The sequence below is a fragment of the Ovis aries genome, chromosome 1 (assembly GCF_016772045.2).
Source record: "Ovis aries strain OAR_USU_Benz2616 breed Rambouillet chromosome 1, ARS-UI_Ramb_v3.0, whole genome shotgun sequence".
NCBI lineage: Eukaryota > Metazoa > Chordata > Mammalia > Artiodactyla > Bovidae > Ovis > Ovis aries.
In genome coordinates this window covers 113898097-113918259 of record NC_056054.1, presented here as the reverse complement: position 1 = coordinate 113918259, position 20163 = coordinate 113898097, and the positions used below count along the sequence as shown (strand labels likewise).

Genomic DNA, 20163 nt, shown 5'->3' with positions numbered 1-20163 from the left:
TGGTTTATTCAATTATCTTCCCAAATTTGGCATTCTTTGTTTTTCCAGGAATTTTATAAATTTTGTCTAAGTTTTCTAAATTGTTGGCATATAGTTAATACTATTATTAATCTTAAAAACATTATATCTTCTTATTCACTCTGTATTTTATTTGCATCTAACTCTTTTTACTAATCAATTTTATGCATCTTAATTGTCCTTTTAAAGTCAGCTTTTAGTTTTAATTTGTTACTGTCTTTTAGATTGGTATTCTCTATTTCACTGACTTTTATCTTCATTTTTCTGCTTATCTGGTTTATCTCATTTTCAATATTTATTGTTTTGCAATAAGTACATTTTAAAGCTATGAATTTATCTCATAGTACTACTTGACCTGTACCCCACAAATTTTAACATGGTTTTTATTGCTGTTCAGGTCAAGGTATTTTAATCGAAGAGAATAGTAGTTTGCAAGTTTTTCAAACGTGTACTTCAGTTTTCACTTGAGTATAGATTGCAAACTATACAGTACTAGTTTTAACATAATTTGATGTGATTTCTGAGGCTTTGTTGATTACCTGGCATATGTGAACATCCTGTGAACGTTTCGTTAGGAAAAAGTTGCTTTTTCTATCCATTTTAACACTATCTTCACAAATGCCACCAAATGTATTCAAGATTATAGACCATATAAGACAAATATTTTTATTTTTTACAGATGTTCTTATTTTTCTTCTATTTAATTCATCAAAGAGAAAAGTCTCTCATTTTAACCCAATATATAATAGTTTAGTTTCCTAATTTTAATAATTGACATATATTATATTGATATATATATGTCTTAATAGTTCTGCTATTTTGAGGTTATATTTTTAGGTGTATGTATTTTTAATAACTATTTTATCTTAATTTTTTTTAATTTTTAATGTAAATTTATTTATTTTAATTGGAGGTTAATTACTTTACAATATTGTATTGGCTTTGCCATACATCAAATGAATTCACCGCAAGTATACACCTGTTCCCCATCCTGAACCCCCCTCCCTCCTCCCTCCCCATACCATCCCTCTGGGTCATCCCAGTGCACCAGCCCCAAGCATTCAGTATTATGCATTGAACCTGGACTGGCCATTCGTTTCATATATGATATTATAGCTGTTTCAGTGCCATTCTCCCAAATCGATCCACACCAGTCCAAAAGACTGTTCTATACATCTGTGTTTTTTTGCTATCTCGCATACAGGGTTATCGTTACCATCTTGAATCTTCAGAGTCCCTTGGACTGCAAGGAGATCCAACCAGTCCATTCTGAGGGAGATCAGCCCTGGATGTTCGTTGGAAGGAATGATGCTAAAGCTGAAACTCCAGTATTTTGACCACCTCATACGAAGAGTTGACTCATTGGAAAAGACTCTGATGCTGGGAGGGATTGGGGGCAGGAGGAGAAGGGGATGACAGAGGATGAGATGGCTGGATGGCATCACTGACTCGATGGACGTGAGTCTGAGTGAACTCCGGGAGTTGGTGATGGACAGGGAGGCCTGGCGTGCTGCGATTCATGGGGTCTCAAAGAGTCGGACACGACTGAGCGACTGAACTGAACTGAACTGATACTGTATTGGTGTTTTTCTTTCTGGCTTACTTCACTCTGTATGATAGGCTCCAATTTCATCCACCTCATTACAACTGCTTCAAATGTATTCTTTTTAATGGGTGAATAATACTCCATTGTGTATATGTACAACAGCTTTCTTATCCATTCATCTGCTGATGGACATCTAGGTTGCTTCCATGTCCTGGCTATTATAAACAGTGCTGCGATGAACATTGGGGTACATGTGTCTCTTTCTATTCTGGTTTTCTCAGTGTGTATGCCCAGCAGTGGGATTGCTGGGTCATATGGCAGTTCTATTTCCAATTATTTAAGAAATCTCCACACTGTTCTCCATAGTGGCTGTACTAGTTTGCATTCCCACCAACAGTGTAAGAGGTTTCCCTTTCTCCACACCCTCTCCAGCGTTTTTTGCTTGTAGACTTTTGGATCACAGCCATTCTGACTGGCGTGAAATGGTACCTCATTATGGTTTTGATTTGCATTTCTCTGATAATGAGTGATGCTGAGCTTTTCATGTGTTTGTTAGCCATCTGTATGTCTTCTTTGGAGAAATGTCTGTTTAGTTCTTTGGCCCATTTTTTGATTGGGTCATTTATTTTTCTGGAGTTGAGCTGCAGGAGTTGCTTGTATATGTTTTAGATTAGTTGTCAGTTGCTTTATTTGCTATTATTTTTTCCCATTCTGAAGGCTGTCTTTTCACCTTGCTTATAGTTTCCTTTGTTGTGCAGAAGCTTTTAATTTTAATTAGGTCCCATTTGTTTATTTTTGCTTTTATTTCCAATATTCTGGGAGGTGGGTCATAGAGGATCCTGCTGTGGTTTATGTCAGAGAGTGTTTTGCCTATGTTTTCCTCTAGGAGTTTTATAGTTTCTGGTCTTATGTTTATATCTTTAATCCATTTTGAGTTTACTTTTGTGTATGGTGTTAGAAAGTGTTCTAGTTTCATTCTTTTACAAGCGGTTGACCAGTTTTCCCAGCACCACTTGTTAAAGAGCTTGTCTAATCCATTGTATATTCTTGCCTCCTTTGTCAAAGATAAGGTGTCCATAGGTGCATGGATTTATCTCTGGGCTTTCTATTTTGTTCCATTGATCTATATATCTGGCTTTGTGCCAGTACCATACTGTCTTGATGACTGTGGCTTTGTAGTAGAGCCTAAAGTCAGGCAGGTTGATTCCTTTGGTTCCATTCTTCTTCCTCAAGATTGCTTTGGCTATTTGAGGTTTTTTGTATTTCCATACAAATTGTGAAATTATTTGTTCTAGTTCTGTGAAAAATACCATTGGTAGCTTGATAGGGAGTGCATTGAATCTATAGATTGCTGTGGGTAGTATAATCATTTTCACTATATTGATGCCTCCGATCCATGAACATGGTATATCTCTCCATCTATTAGTGTCCTCTTTGATTTCTTTTGTTTTATAGTTTTCTATATATAGATCTTTATTTTCTTTAGGTAGATATATTCCTAAGTATTTTATTCTTTCCTTTGCAATGATGAATGGAATTGTTTCCTTAATTTCTCTTTCTATTTTCTCATTATTAGTGTATAGGAATGCAAGGGATTTCTGTGTGTTGATTTTATATCCTGCAACTTTACTATATTCATTGATTAGCTCTAGTAATTTTCTGGTGGATTCTTTAGGGTTTTCTGTGTAGAGAACCATGTCATCTGCAAATAGTGAGAGTTTTACTTCTTCTTTTCCAATTTAGATCCCTTTTATTTCTTTTTCTGCTCTGATTGCTGATTCCACAACTGTGTTGAATAGTAGTGGTGAAAGTGGGCACCCTTGTCTTGTTCCTGACTTTAGGGGAAATGCTTTCAATTTTTCACCATTGAGGATAATGTTTGCTGTGGGTTTATCATATATAGCTTTTATTATGTTGAGGTATGTTCCGTCTATTCCTGCTTTCTGGAGAGTTTTTATCATAAATGGATGTTGAATTTTGTCGAAGGCTTTCTCTGCATCTATTGAGATAATCATATGTCTTTTATTTTTCAATTTGTTAATGTGATATATTATATTGATTGCTTTGTGGATATTGAAGAATCCTTGCATCCCTGGGATAAAGCCCACTTGGTCATGATGTATGATCTTTATAATGTGTTGTTGGATTCTGATTGCTAGAATTTTGTTAAGGATTTTTGCATCTATGTTCATTAGTGATATTGGCCTGTAGTTTTCTTTTTTTGTGTGTGATATCTTTGTCAGGTTTTGGTATTAGGGTGATGGTGGCCTCATAGAAAGAGTTTGGAGTTTACATTCCTGTGCAATTTTCTGGAAGAGTTTGAGTAGGATATGTGTTACCTCTTCTCTAAATTTTTGGTAGAATTCAGCTGTGAAGCTGTCTGGACCTGGGCTTTTGTTTATTGGAAGATTTCTGATTACAGTTTCAATTTCTGTGCTTGTGATGGGTCTGTTAAGATTTTCTATTTCTTCCTGGTTCAGTTTTGGAAAGTTGTACTTTTCTAAGAATTTGTCCATTTCTTCCAAGTTGTCCATTTTATTGGCATATAATTGCTGATAATAGTCTCTTATGATCCTTTGTATTTCTGTGTTGTCTGCTGTGATCTCTCCATTTTCATTTCTAATTTTGTTGATTTGATTTTTCTGCCTTTGTTTCTTAATGAATCTGGCTAATGGTTTGTCAATTTTATTTATCCTTTCAAAGAACCAGCTTTTGGCTTTGTTGATTTTTGCTATGGTGTCTTTTGTTTCTTTTGCATTTATTTCTGCCCTAATTTTTAAGATTTCTTTCCTTCTACTAACCCTGGGGTTCTTCATTTCTTCCTTTTCTAGTTGCTTTAGGTGTAGAGTTAGGTTATTTATTTGACTTTTTTCTTGTTTCTTGAGGTATGCCTGTATTGCTATGAACCTTCCCCTTAGCACTGCTTTTACAGTGTCCCATAGGTTTTGGATTGTTGTGTTTTCATTTTCATTAGTTTTTATGCATATTTTGATTTCTTTTTTGATTTCTTCTGTGATTTGTTGGTTATTCAGAAGTGTGTTGTTCAGCCTCCATATGTTGGAATTTTTAATAGTTTTTCTCCTGTAATTGAGATCTAATCTTACTGCATTGTGGTCAGAAAAGATGCTTGGAATGATTTCAATTTTTTTGAATTTACCAAGGCCAGATTTCTGGCCCAGGATGTGATCTACCCTGGAGAAGGTTCTGTGTGCACTTGAGAAAAAGGTGAAATTCATTGTTTTGGGGTGAAATGTCCTATAGATATCAATTAGGTCTAACTGGTCTATTGTATCATTTAAAGTTTGTGTTTCCTTGTTAATTTTCTGTTTAGTTGATCTATCCATAGGTGTGAGTGGGGTATTAAAGTCTCCCACTATTATTGTGTTATTAATTTCCCCTTTCATACTTGTTAGCATTTGTCTTACATATTGTGGTGCTCCTATGTTGGGTGCATATATATTTATAATTGTTATGTCTTCTTCTTGGATTGATCCTTTGATCATTATGTAGTGTCCTTCTTTGTCTCTTTTCATAGCCTTTGTTTTAAAGTCTATTTTGTCTGATAGGAGTATTGCTACTCCTGCTTTCTTTTGGTCTCTATTTGCATGCAATATCTTTTTCCAGCCCTTCACTTTCAGTCTGTATGTGTCCCTTGTTTCAAGGTGGGTCTCTTGTAGACAATATATATAAGGGTCTTGTTTTTATATCCATTCAGCCAGTCTTAGTCTTTTGGCTAGGGCATTTAACCCATTTGTATTTAAGGTAATTATTTATTAATATGATCCTGTTGCCATTTACTTTATTATTTTGGGTTTGAGTTTATACACCCTTCTTGTATTTTCTGTCTAGAGAATATCCTTTAGCATTTGTTGGAGAGCTGGTTTGGTGGTGCTGAATTCTCTCAGCTTCTGCTTGTCTGTAAAGCTTTTGATTTCTCCTTCATATTTGAATGAGATCCATGCTGGGTACAGTAATCTGGGATGTAGGTTATATTCTTTCATCATTTTAAGTGTGTCCTGCCATTCCCTCCTGGCCTGAAGAGTTTCTATTGAAAGATCAGCTGTTATCCTTATGGGAATCCCCTTGTGTGTTATTTGTTGTTTTTCCCTTGCTGCTTTTAATATTTGTTCTTTGTATTTGATCTTTGTTAATTTGATTAATATGTGTCTTGGGGTGTTTCACCTTGGGTTTACCTGTTTCGAGACTCTCTGGGTTTCTTGGACTTGGGTGATTATTTCCTTCCCCATTTTAGGGAAGTAATGAGCTATTATCTCCTCAAGTATTTTCTCATGGTCTTTCTTTTTGTCTCCTACTTCTGGGACTCTTATGATTCGAATGTTGGAGCATTTAACACTGTCCTGGAGATCTCTGAGATTGTCCTCATTTCTTTTAATTCATTTTTCTTTTTTCCTCTCTGCTGCATTTATTTTTACCAATCTATCTTCTACTTCACTAATCCTATCTTCTGCCTGTTATTCTACTATTTGTTCCCTCCAGAGTGTTTTTGATCTCATTTATTGCATTATTCATTATATATTGACTCTTTTTTATTTGTTCTAGATCCTTGTTAAACCTTTCTTGCATCTTCTCAATCCTTGTCTCCAGGCTATTTATCTGTGATTCCATTTTGATTTCAAGATTTTGGATCATTTTCACTATCATTATTCGGAATTCTTTATCAGGTAGATTCCTTATCTCTTCCTCTTTGGTTTGGTTTGGTGGGCATTTCTCCTGTTCCTTTACCTGCTGGGTATTCCTCTGTCTCTTCATCTTGTTTATATTGCAGAATTTGGGGTCGCCTTTCTGTACTCTGGCAGTTTGTGGAGTTCTCTCTATTGTGGAGTTTCCTCACTGAGTGGGATTGTACGGGTGGCTTGTCAAGGTTTCTTGGTTAGGGAAGCTTGTGTTGGTGTTCTGGTGGGTGGAGCTGGATTTCTTCTTTCTGGAGTGTAATGAAGTGGCCAATAATGAGTTACAAGATGTCAATGGTTTTGGCGCAACTTTGGGCAGCCTCTATATTGGAGCTCAGGGCTATGTTCCTGTGTTGCTGGAGAATTTGCGTGGTATGTCTTGCTCTGGAACTTGTTGGCCCTTGGGTGGTGCTTGGTTTCAGTGTAGGTATGGAGGCATTTAATGAGCTTCTGTCAATTAATGTTCCCTGGAGTTGAGTTCTCTGGTGTTCTCAGGGTTTGGACTTAAGCCTCCTGCTTCTGGTTTTCAGTCTTATTTATACAGTAGTCTCAAGACTTCTCCTTCTATACAGCACCATTGATAAAACATCTAGGTTAAAGATGAAAAGTTTCTTCACAGTGAGGGACACCCGGAGAGGTTCACAGAATTACATGGAGAAGAGAAGAGGGAGGAGGGAGTTAGAGGTGACCTGAATGAGCTGAGGTGGATCAATAGAGGAGAGAGCAAGCTAGCCAGTAATCACTTCCTTATGTGCACTTCACAACTGGAGTGCTCAGAGATGTTCATGGAGTTATACAGAGAAGAGAAGAGAGAGGAAGGAGACAGAGGTGGCCAGGAGGATAAAAGGGGGGAATCAAAAGGAGAGAGACAGAACCAGCCAGTAATCAGTTCCCTAAGTGTTCTCCAACATCTGGAACACACAGAGATTCACAGAGTTGGGTAGAGAAGAGAGGGGGTAGGGAGGAAACAGAGGCGACCTGATGGAGATAAAGGAAAGTCCAAAGGGGGAGAGAGCAGTCAAGCCAGTAATCTCGCTCCCAAGTAAAAATAGGTACTGAAGATTGGGTTATTAAAGGTACAAAATTGATAACAAATACTAAAAAGCAAAGATTAAAAATCTAGAGTTGAGTTTGGAATTTCAAAAATACAATATTAAAGAAAAGAAGAAAAAAAACAAAGAGGGGAAAAAAGTCACAAAAATTATAAAAACATATATATATATGAAGTTTGCTTTTTAAAAAACAGGGTGTTTATTTTTTTTGCAAAGTAATAGGTTGTAAAATTGAAAATTAAAGGAGTAATAGAGGACTTAAAATTTTTTTAAATTTTAAAAAAGAGAGAATGATCGTAAAAATATATCTAGGACTTTCTCTGGTGTTGTGGGTATTGTGGGGTCAGTTCATTTTTGGATAGTTCCTTGGTCCGGCCTATATTTCTCAAGATCTATAGGCCCCTTCCTATGTAGTGGGTACTAATGACAGTGTTTTAATCTATTGCACCTGTCACTTCCAAGGCAGTTCCCTCTGTTTTAGCTTCTTCTGTTTGCTGGTCTCTTCAGTGCCTGATTTCCACCCTGACACAAAGGGGGCAGTGGTGGACATTTTTTTAGGCTTACTTGTTCAGTTGCGCTGTGGGGAGGGAGGGACGCTGCAAACAAAAAACACTGGCATGTGCTCGCAGTGCCTCAGCCACACTGGGCCTGCCCCTGCTCATGGCATGTGTGCCCTCCCTGTCCACACAGCTCAGGGTCTAGGTTGCTCCACTGGGAACCTTCCGAGGCCGGCCCTGTGCCGCACGCACCTCCCAGGTCTAAGCTGCTCAGGTTCAGGCACTCGGGTAGTCCTCAGAGGCGCAGACTTGGTTGGGCCTGCGTTTTGTGCCCTTCCCAGGTCTGAGCAGCTCAGGTGATTAGGTGTTTGGCAAACACAGTCGCTGTGACTTATTGCCTCCCCCGTTCCTGCTGCTCGGTTTTCTGAGTGTACAACCGGCGCACCTTCTCAGGCAGATGTTGACTGTCCAGAACCCCAAGAAGTCTTGGTTAGCAAAGAAGCCTGCTTGCAGTTTGGTAGATAATGCCTCTCTGGGGCTGCGATTGCCCCCTTCTGGCTCTGGCTGCCTGTCACTGGAGGGGGATGGTCTGTCGCCGGCTAGTGCTGTTCAGTCCTTTGTTCTGTGCACGGGCCTGGCAGTGTCTTAGGGCTTTTTGTATGGTAGCTATCCCACAGTCCAGTTTGCTAGCCCAAGTTAGTTTGCTCAGATTGCCCTCGGGCCATTCAGGCCCGGTCCTTACTCTAAGCAAAGCAGCCCATGCCTCCCTGCCCAGCCCCCGCTTGCTAGTGGCACTGCTTCTCCACTGGGGGGGTTACCGCTGGGTTCGTAATCTGTAGGTTTTAATTATTTATTTATTTTTCCTCCCTGTTATGTTGCCCTCTGTGCTTCCAAGGCTCGCCACAGACTCGGCAGTGAGAGTGTTTCCTGGTGTTTGGAAACCTCTCTCTTTTGAAGATTCCCTTCCCAGGACGGAGCTCCGTCCCTACCTCTTTTGTCTCTTTTTTTGTCTTTTATATTTTTTCCTACCTCCTTTTGAAGACAATGGGCTGCTTTTCTGGGTGATTTTCTGCAGGCATTCAGAAGTTGTTTTGTGTAACTTTCTCAGTGTTTAAATGTTCTTTTGATAAATTTGTGGGGGACAAAGTGGTCTCCCCGTCCTATTCTTCTGCCATCTTAGGACCACCGCCTTAATGTGTTTTTTGAAGTGTTTCTCTTTTTCTCATAATTTTTGCTTTTAATTCTATTTTATCACACTTAAATTGCTATCTTGACTTTCTCTTCATCCATACTTTTCAATATATAATTTTCTATCCCTTTTTCTTTTAAGTTTTTTCATGTCTTTTGTGTTAACCCTGTCTTCTATAGACAAATATTACTGGATTTAGTTTTTTTCCAATTTAAGTTTTTCTCCTTTTGTTTGGTAAGTTTGATACCCTTATATTTATTAGAAATTGTCCTATTTGAATTTATTTCTGCCACTGTCATGGGCTGAATATTTTTGGCCTCCCAAAGCCACATGTTGAAGCTCTGACCCACAATCTGATGGTATTTGGAGGTGGGGCATTTGGGAAGTAACTGGGTTTAGGTAAGGTGGTGGCCTCAAAAGAGATTCAGGGCCCTTGCAAGAAGAGAAAGACCAGACACCAGAGCTCTCTCTCTGCCTGCAAGCCCCGAGGAAAGGCCCTGTGAGGACACGGCAGGAAGGCGGCTGTCAGTACCTCAGGAAGTGGTCCTCACCAGACACAGAGTCTGCTGGCACCATGACCTCAGACTTCCCACCCTGCAAGAAAGTCTAGTAAAATGCGCATTGTTTAACCCACCCAACCTACAGTATTGAACATTTTGTTACAGAAGCCTGAGCTAAGAGAAAGATCTTACTCCGTTCTTTCCATTTTATATATATTTTGTTTTCTTTCTTTTTTTTTTTCTCCTTTAACCGTACTGATTTGAAAGCTCTATTAAAATTTTTTTTTGGTGATGGTTATCCACAGCCTATTAAAAATGGGTAGTTTTGCTTTTCTCTATAACTTTGTCACCATTGTTAATCCCATCTCATTTTCTGATCTAAAATCTGGATTATCATCTACTCCTTTTGAGTCCTTTACCATTCATGTAATAGTAAGATTAACTGAATCAATTATTCATCGTTACTTCCTATGTATTTACAAACACATGGAACTTATCTGAGTTCACTTCTTTTCTTACTGGAATATTTCCTCCAAGAATATTTTCAAAGATGGTCTTTGAGAAGTAAATCTTTGCAGTCTTACATGCTTCACAGTGGGCTTCCCATGTGACCCAGCAGTAAAGAATCCACCTGCAAATGAGTCGAGAAGATCCCTTGGAGTAGGAAATGGAAACCCATTCCAGTTTTCTTGCCTGGAAAATTTCCATGGAGAGAGGAGCCTGGTGAGCTACAGTCCAGGGAGTTGCAAAGATTTGGACATGACTGAACACACACACACATACTTCGTAACAGTGTTTATATTCATTCAGATGATAGTTGAACTGAATATATAGGCTTAGTGTCCTTTTCTTTCAATGATATTAAACACTGAGCCACTATTTTTTTGTATCTAGGATTCTTATTGTGATGTCTGATGTCAACCTGATTCTCCTTTACAGCCCATCTTTTTTTCTGGAAACTTTAAAGGTGGTTTCTCTTTTTGACCCTACATTTTGCTATAAATGTGTCTGAGTTTTTCCTCCTCATCCTGTTTGAAGGTCTATATGCCATTGTATTAAAATTTTAATCTTTCTATACTTTTGGAGAATTCTCATTTTTTTTTCAAAGATTTCTTCCCCTTCTATTTTCTCTCTCCTATGGAATTCCTAGTTTAAAAAAAAAAGGTGTCATCTGTTTTATTTATCCTTTCCCATACTATTTGTTCAATGATCTTAGGAAACTTACAAGCCTTTCCAAAGGAGATAGTACTTACCTCATAAATGTATGTTACTTTTGTCATGAAAAGCTGCTGCTTAGAGAAACTAGTCGCCAGAAACTGCAATGCCTAAATTCAGCCACAAGAGGTCAGACAACCACCCACAAAACAGATACTGAGCTGAAGTTTTTGTTGTTTTAGCACTGCTGAGGGACTATGGTGGCCACAAAAGGCCAAACATTCCTCTCATAATACTCATCTCTCATTTGAAAGCTTAATCTCCAGTGTCAGTAACAGGATTAGCATATGAGCCAGGCTTCCTTGAGTCTGCAATTTGAGGTGCAATAGAAATACTTCTGCCACTCCTGCTTGGAGTGCAATTCATAGATCATATTCATACCAACACCCTGCAGAATGGATGTTTTCCAGAGGCACCAATCAGCTCTGTCACTTACTGGCAGAGTGACTTTGGGCAAGTTGCTGAAACTCTCTAAGCCTCTGGCCAGCCTCATCTAGAAAACGGGGTTAATAAGTCTTACTGCATAGAGTTATTGTGGGAAATCAGAGACCATGTCAGAACAGGTTAATATTGAAAAACTGTAGTCCTTGCTGTTTCCTCTTTGTAGAATGAGGGATTTGGTGAATGGGTCTCTAAATTCCCATCCCACATGAATATTCAGTGTTTAATGAAATCACATTCATCCCTGGAGAAGGCCCAACTCAACAAGATGTTTCTGGGCCATGAACATTTCCGGGGAAATTTTATCAGACTCGTGTGATGGAAATAGAGAAGAACCATGTGGTGATGATGCTGTCTGCTCCTGGAATCTAAAATCCTGAGGCTACAGGTCTAGCTCTATATTTTTATCAGTTGGAAGACTCAGGCAATCTGCTTAGTCATTACCTCAATCTAAGTGAAAGTGTTAGTTGCTCAGTAGTGTCCGACTCTTTGTGACCCATGGACCATAGCCCACCAGGCTCCTCTGTCCACAGGATTTTCCAAGCAAGAAGACTGGAGTGGTTAGCCATTCCCTTCTCTAGGGACTCTTCCTGACCCAGGGATCGAACCCATGTCTCCTGTGTCTCCTGCACTTCAGGCAGATTTTTTTTATCCACTGAGCCACTGGGGAAGCCCCAATCTCAGTTTACCCATCTATAAAATGGGGCTGAAATAACACCTTACAAAACACAAGGGTTATTGAGATCATGTGTGTGAATTCTTTGACTGCAGTACGGTTTTGTCTATACCTAAAAAACAGGCCTAGGAGGACTTCCCTTGCAGGGCTATTGAGAAAAACAAATGAGATAATTAATGTTAATTGATTAGCACAATTCCTGGAATATACAAGAGCTTTGGAAATATAATAGAGCATCAATTAATAAGCCTAGAATAGTAAAGTATGAATTTTAAGACCTGGACCTGAGAGCAGCTGGAGGAGTGGCAAAACCAGAGCTGGAGTGTGACCCTTCTCACGTCAGGCTGGACGTGCGTGCCTGCTTCTGCTGGCTGCATGGTGAGGTGCCGCCGGTCCAGAGGCAGAATTGGAGAAGGCTTTGGATGAAGAGAAATGAGCGACACACTGGTCTACTCATCACTTCCACTTTGAAAATGGCCTCTCTCCAGCCTTCCCTGCAGCGGATATCAGGGGCAGAAACCACCTGTGGGGGAGGCCCTGAGAGGAGCTGAGAGGGGTGGGGCTGGCTTAGGCCACGCCACTCAGCACTAGACTGCGTGTGTGCGCGCTCGTGTGTCCTCCGTCACTAAGTCGTGCCTGATGCTGCAACCACGCAGACTGTAGCCCACCAAGCTCCCCTGTGCATTGGCTTCTCCTAACAATGATACCGGAGTGGGTTGCCATTTCTTTCTCCAGGGGATCTTCCCCACCCAGGGATCAGGCCCACGTCTCCTGCACTGGCAGGGGGATTCTTCACCACTGAGCCACCTAGGAAGCCCCATGTGTGTATGTGCAGATGTATATAAAATCTCCCAAACCAGAGGACGAGTTCTTCGAGTTTAGCTCATTTCAAGGCACATCTTTATCAAGCTCCTGTGACGTGCAGGGTGCTGTGCCAGGGACCAAGGAGTCAGAGAAGAAGATGACAAGGCCCTGCCCTGGTGGGGTTCAGAGACTTGGGAGAGAGCCAGCAGGAGGCAGCTCCTGCTCATGTCATGTGGCGAGTGCCAGCAGGGAGAAAGGCAGAGGGTGCCACCCAGGAGGGGAGGATGGGCTGGGGGTGGTGTCTGGGCAGGGATCCCAGAGGAAGGGATGCCTGAGCTGAAATCTGAAGGATAAATTAAGAGAGCCTGGCAAAGCAGGAAGGGGAAAGGATGACGGGGGTGCCCAGGTGGATGGACATTCTTGAGCAAAGATATGGCAGTGATTCTGAGCAGTTTAGAGTGTGGCCCCTGGGACTTAGGGGCAGTAGTGGCAGATGAAGCTGGCAAGCCAGGCTGGGCAGGATTGGGGATGGTCCTGAGCACAGAGAACCAGGCTGGCCTTCTCCCATGGGCGTCCCAGAAGAGTCCCCAGCCTCGTCACATCTATACCACCTACATAAACGCTGCCTGAAGAATTAGGAGGATGTAGGGAGAAGCACGGACACGGCTGCTGCCCATGAGCACAACCTCCTCCCTCAGCTTTATCACACGTGGGGTCACCTTCCTACACAGCCTCTCCCGAAGACCCAGCTCCTAGAAATACCACACCTTGGCCCAGCCTCCAGAGAACTGACCAGGTCTGCTGCAAAGACTTTCCGACAGCTCTTGACACAGAGAACCCAGGATTTTAATTGAGCAAGTGTACCAGATAATCAGAGACCGACTGGAAGGTAGAACAAGCTTGTTCTGAGTTTTCCTATCCAGCAACTGGGCCCATCGGCTGTGGGCTTAGGATGCTGGGAGAGTACATTCCCTGGCTGGAGTTGCAGGGCTGATGGGTTGTGTTCCCATCCCTCTATTGGCCCCACAGTGGCCTGGACCAACTGGAACCACGCCACAGTAACCATAGGGAGATGCTGTAAGTTGCCACGAGTTAGCCCATGAAGCAGGCTGAACACTTGGCTGTTTTTACGTGCATACTAAGTCGCTCCAGTCGTGTCCCACTCTTTGCAACCCTATGGACTGTAGCCCGCCAGGCTCCTCTGTCCATGGGATCCTCTAGGCAAGAATCCTGCAGTGGGTTGCTGTGCCCTCCTCCGGGGGATCTCCCTGACCCAGGAACGGAACCTGCGTCTCTTAGGTGTCTCCTGCATTGGCAGGCAGGTTCTTTACCACCAGCGCCACCTGTTGTACTTACCCACGAGCTCAAAGGGTGGGAGTAGCATAACAAAGGAGTGTAGAGAGGTTCCTAGGCAAATACCGAGGGAACTTGAACGCAAACAAACGGTAAAACGCAAAACAAAAGTTGCAGTTTGCTGTGAGGTGGTTTCTGGCTTTGGGTGACTTTTCTCTTTCTTGTCTTTTCCAAGAGCGAAACACTGGCAGTTTCCTACCCCAAAACAGACAGATTCCTCAGGCACCTCCCACAGGAAAGTAGCCTGGTGTGTCTGAGTTGGTCCCTAAATGTTTCCCCTAGCCGGCTTCCCTGTCTGTGTGGTCAGTAACCAAGTGATTGTTCCGTGGGTACAGCTTGCCCAGGCTCCCTTGAGCTGCACTATTTATCATGGCAGCAGCTGGAGATAAGCTGGACACAAAGAGGATTTGTCTCTGGGTGTCGGGCCCTAGATACGAACGCGGAGGAATTTTCTCATTAGTGGGAAGTCAGAGGAGGGGACTCCAGGCTTTCATTGCACGCCCCAGTGCAAATGGCAGCAGGGAGGAGGGCACCCTGGAGGGAAAAGTCCCCGAAGGTGCTTCACTGGACAACTGAAATGAAGGTTTCCAGAGTGGATTTCCTTGGGAGAGATGAATGACATTAAATGTTGTCTGCACTTACGAAGCTGTTTAGGGGGAGGTGGGGATTCTTCTACGAGAGCTGAGTTTCTTTGTGTGGAATTAATTCCTTGTTCCCACTCAGAAGGGAGCCACAACGGGGGGTGGGGAGCTCCAGAACGGGCACCTCAAACCGAGTGATAGGCATGGCAGGGGCAATGCTGAGTGAAGCCCAGGGAACCCTGAGGGCCCAAATCTCAAAGGCAAGGAGCTATTGCCTGCAGGTGGCAAACCAAACTCAGGAGCCCTGTGGTGGCGGGGATGAGAATAGAGAGGAGACAGGGTATTGAAGCACAGATGGTTCTAGAACACTCCCAGGATTCATAGACTATGAAGGGATTCTGAATAAGTCTGACAGTAAGTTGACCAGGAAGCAGCTCTCTGAGTTTGGAGCAGTATCTGAGGTGCAATCTGGTACTAGCTACAGTCATTCCGTGAATTCTGAATCCCAACAGGGGCTCCCCACCAGACTTCAGGAATGCAGTGGGTTTCCTGATGACCTGTGATTTGTTCATTTCCTTCAGCAATCACTAAAGGCAGAGGAAAAACACTTTCAGTTGAAATTACCACCCCACCCCCATACTTCCATTGTGTAACAGCTTATGCTAATAACACAGCCTGTTAAGTATAACAGGAAGGCAGGTTCCACGGTGCCCTCACCAACTGTGGGTGGGCACGCCTGCGATCCCGTGGACTGTAGCCCACCAGGATCCTCTGTCCATTGTGGGCCTCGTGAGAGACAACCAGGGATCTCTTTTCCACCAGTGTTACCACTGTGCCCCAGACAGCACTTAGTACACAAACAGGCTTGGGTCTTTCACCACAGCTTCTAGACTAAAGGCTCAGACCACAGTATTAAAGAAACTGTGACATATTCACATCCCTTTTCAAACTTAAAATTTATTTCCTCAAAAAGTTTTTATTTTTACATTATGATTTTTCATATTTGATCTTAGCCCCAAATAACTGTTTTGCATAATAGTGGGAAAGAAAAGGCATGTGAAAGGCACATTTCACACCTGAATGACTGCAGAAGTCAATCCTAAAGCTACTCAATGGGAGCGGTTGCCCAAACTGGAGCTTACACTTGAAGGAAAAAGTTACTACTGTTAAGTATTTAAAATGCCTTTTCCCATGCATGGAATATGTTGGTTTCTGTATTATCCATACTTTCTCAGAACAATACGCTGAGCCCCATTGCAGAGCAAGCAAGCAGAGTGAAGCCCCGTTGTCTTCTTCCTCTGACGAAGGAAGTGCAGGAGTGGAATTCATAGCAGAAAAGACTGGAGACACCCTCAGGCCTGAGATGCTTTTTAATTGCAGCCAGGGAGGGGTCTCAGGCCTCGTCATGGGGGAGAATGACAGGGCTAGGCAGAAAGGGCCCATCCCTCCCCTTTTACTTACGGATATGCTTCTTTTCCTTCCTCTTCCTATCTTTTCTCCACTTTGTCCCTTTCAAGGAGGTTAAAGGTATGGTCGGTTCTCAGCTGGGAGTCCTCTGGGTCATTCAGTCAGGGGAAAGCCAGGGGGTACCCAGGGGGCTTGAGGCCAGCACTGCTCTAAGCCATGCTCTCTCAGTAAGGAGCATCTGGGCTACTGTAGTCTGGGGTGAGTGCCCACATCAGCAGCTTTGGGTGTTTTACTGACATTACTAATGACTTGGAATCTGACAGCAGCTGTGGTCCCTCTCTGTGCACGCAGCTCCATTCCCACCTCAATGGGAGAGGGCTATGGACCCCAGGTAGACGATCGGGTGGTCACTCTCATTTCCTGCTTCTTTCTGACGGGGAGGGTGGCACCTCTGCACATGATGTGGGTCCCCTGAAGTAGTCATAGTTCAATTTGGAGGAGGGAGACTTCCATGGCAGCCAGCCAGTTAGGGGAATAAACAAGGGCACATTCCCAGAGACCATTTCCGCCCAAGGTCTCTCTGTCACGGCTCACACCCCCAGCCTCACGAAGCAAAAGGCTGGAGAACAAGTCAGCCTTCAGAAAAACCAACCACTCCCCACTGGTTAGGAGAAAAAAACCAAACCAGCAAAACCAAACCAAATCATTTTATTGTATAGTTTCTACCAGAAAATTACTAAAAATATAAATATAAAATCTCTAGAAAATACTCGGAATAGCTCTGTAATATTCTTCTTCCCCTAAACTGGGGCCAGCCTCTTTGTTCTTTAAAATCTGATGGATTACAAGAAGGTCTTCATCACCCACCCACATTTGTTAACACATTACATTTCTCTCTGTGCCAGGGGAGTATGACTATGCCACCTTTTTGCCAGGTTCTGGAAGCTCACTTTGCATCTGTCAGGGTAAAGCTATTGCTGAATATGGGGATACAGGGGAGTGGGACTAGAATGTGAAAAAAACCACTCCATGGACCCACTTCCTTCTGAGGACATAGAAGACATTTCTCCTTGGTGCCCTGTCCTTGAGCAGACTGGGGCCACCCCAGGGTCCAGCCTCCAGAGAAGCTGGAGTCACCCTGAGGGGTGTGTGTGCGCGTGTCAGGGGTGACAGCATGCTGCAGTTACAGGAAGGTCAGGTGTTGAGATGGACACAGGAAGCCAAGTGGGTTTTTGCATAGACAGCTGGTCTGTGCCAGGGCCCTCGGCAGGATAGATATTGCTGTTTCTGTTGGCCTTTGGGAACCCCTTGTGCCCTAGTACCAGGCACTCTCTGCAGCATTTAGGACTTGATTTTAGCCTCAGAGAGCTCCCCCACCCTCTGCTGCAGAAGAATGGCTGAGGTGGTGACCAAAGAGAGGCCACCTGGACATTAACACAGGGTCCCACAGCCCCGTCCTCATTCAGCACTGGACACGAGTCTGAGGAACGCTGGGGTCGCCCTGTCCATGGTCCTGGGACAGCCTGACAGGATGCCTGTGCTGACTCCTGGACCTCAGTGCCATCTGGCTGGGGAGCGGACAGCAGGGTGTTTGAACCATCCCTGGCTTGCCACCTCTGTACCTATGGCTACAATATCACCCGGCCAGAGCCATGCTGTCCCTGGGAGAGAAGAAGACCAGAGTGTAGATACTCAGTAAGTTTCCCATCAGAAGCAAGCCGAACTTCTGGTATGGAAGTACAGATGAAAGTGGGCTAGCTCCCAGCACATGGGTTGAGTTTTCTGTTCCCCGCCCCCAGCTCTGTGTTTTGTGCAGAACCTCAAGCCAATATGGGAAAACTTACAGGCCCCCAAAATGCTAGTCCTAAGAACTTCTGAGCATTGAGGGCAGATATCGCATCCTTGTGATGTTCCTGGAATAAGGCAGGATCGACTCAATTCAGCAACAGCCTTGCTCACTTCTCAATGGCCTGCCAGGTGCCGGGGGGTGCTGGGACCCTTCTAAGGAAGAGGAGACAAAGCTTTGCTGTGAAAAGACAAGGCCGTGGCAGAACTGTGGCCTGGCCGTGTGGCTCAGACACAAGCACACAGGGCAGGAGCAGCCTGCACGCTGGTGATCCCAGGTCCACAGAGGTGGTGAGGGGGGAGCAGGAATTGGGTGATGAGATGAAGTGGGCAGTGAGCTCTGGGGCGTCCAGAAAGGGAAGCCAAGCGATGACTAGAAAAGGAGGAGGCAGCAGGAATTGCAGGAAGAGGAATGAAGACCCTGCTCTGGCCGGATGAGCCCCTCTCAGCCTTCTCCCAGGGACCAGCCACCCTGCTTAAGAAAAGGCGCATTCTCTTCTTGCTGCAAAGGCCCCCAAGGTTGGGATCAACCCCTGACAGGGTCTCCTGGCCACAGGAAAGCAGCAGGACAGGACTCCTGGTGGGAGACAGGAACACAGAGGTGGGTTAACACAAGAGGGTGGGACCAGCGGGACCGGGGGCACTGCCAGTCCATCACAGAGACCCCAGAGCAGGCGCACAGAGGGTGCCTTCAGGGCAAGAGCAGAGTGCCTCCTCCTCAAGGGTAGCCTGCCCAGCCTCCCACCACATTCCAGCCTCTCACACCCTCCACCTTGGTCCTCACACTCTCCACCTTCATCCTCACACTTGGCACGCCTAGAACCTGGAACTACATCTCAGCAGGCTGTGAGGCCCCATAGCTGCCCTGAGTCCTACGACTTCTCTTTCCACGGCCTTCTCCACTACTGCTCCGCATTCTCTCGGGACCAGCTCCCTGCATGCCCTCCCCCTAAATGACGTCAGAACTTGCTCTGCTGCTTCTGCCAGGGCCTGCCTAGCCCTGCCTTCACGCACAGCGCAGGAAGCCCGGGCCCCTCCTTCTGGGCAGGGAACACAAGCGTAGCTGGGGCACCATCATTCCCAAAGCCTCTGGACACGCCCACGCTAGGCAGGTGCCCTCCGTGGCTGGCTCCATGCCCTGCCCCAGGGAGGGCTCACCGTGCTCCCCATCCAGAGGAGAAGCCCCTGTGAATGCTGGGCGCCAAGGCTGCCCAGGGTCTCAGGTATAAGCATCTCCCTCAGCCTGCATCCACACGGGCAGAGGCAAGGGAACACCCCGAGGCCTGCACTGTCTTGTGACCAGGAAAAGCTGCGGCTGGGCTGTGCTCTGGTGTGGCTTTCTGGGTCTGGGCCCGTCACCAAGCCAAACCCAGCACCGCCATCCAAACTGATTGCCCCTGAGGCAGGAGGCCTCTGGGCACCCAGGGAGGAGAAGGAAGGAACCAAGAGGGCGAGGAAAAGAGAAGAGCAGGTGGCATTTGGAAGACAGGCAAAGAGAACAGCCTTCATCCTGGGCTGCTGGCCCTGCATGCCAGTGGGAAGCCAGGGCACCGTGGGAGCAGAGGTGCCCCAACATCCAAGGGCTGCAGCCAGCATGCAGAGAAGCTGGGATGGCACCCAAAGGAGTACTTTTTCCATTCCATGGACAGACTCTTGGACTATACAACCACTTGGACCTTTGGCCCTGCAATCACCAGGAGAATCACTCTGCCATGCCTTGTGCAAGGGGGACAGACAGCAGGAGAGGGGCAGGGCCAGGGTGCACGGAGGGCCAGGAGGAGGGGGCAGAGGGAGGCACTCAGCAGCTCTACTCAAAGGACAGCAGGTCTGGGTGAGGGCCCTCATTGTCAACACTGGAGGTCCGCGCCCGCGGAGGTGGGCTGCCGTCCTCCGGAGACTCGGCCAGGCTGATGGGGCTCAGGCTGAGTTTGAGGCCATTTCTCTCCATGAGGCCAGGGGAGGAGGCCCTTCGGCACTCAGTCACCTTGAGCTTGGGGTCGTCCTGGCTGTCTTTGTGGATAAGGTCAGGTACCGACACAGAAACCTCTCCGTTGGGCAGAGTGTCACCCCTGTGCACCACCTCCGTGGTGGCCTCTGGCTGGGAAGCATCGGCTGGGCTGGGTTGGGTGGAAGACGAGACCTGGGGCTGCTCAGATGCCAGCTCTGTCCCATACTCCAGACTGCTTAGGACAGGCTGTGACGAAATCAGCATGTCCTGGGTGGTCTTCAGGGCCCGAGGGGTTCGCTTCCTGGTGGCTGGAGGTGGAGGATCCAGCCGAGGGAATGCTTCTTGCAGGGCTGACCTGTAAAGTTGATGTCAGTGCTCTGAGGCTGGCAAGACACCAGTC

The 20163-nt window shown here is 44.9% G+C and overlaps 1 protein-coding gene across 4 annotated transcripts in view; it reads right to left on the bottom strand.

The window, feature by feature from the left end:
- Positions 1-16662: 16662 nt before the first annotated feature.
- C1H1orf226 (chromosome 1 C1orf226 homolog) overlaps positions 16663-20163 on the bottom strand; it is a 359016-nt gene continuing 355515 nt past the window's right edge. For all 4 annotated transcript variants that reach the window (XM_012185108.5, XM_004002706.6, XM_042256987.1 and 1 more), the window contains one exon: positions 16663-20118. In XM_012185108.5, coding sequence (XP_012040498.1) covers positions 19623-20118 — 496 coding nt within the window. In that variant the 3' untranslated portion in view covers positions 16663-19622. The remainder of the gene's footprint in view (positions 20119-20163) is intronic.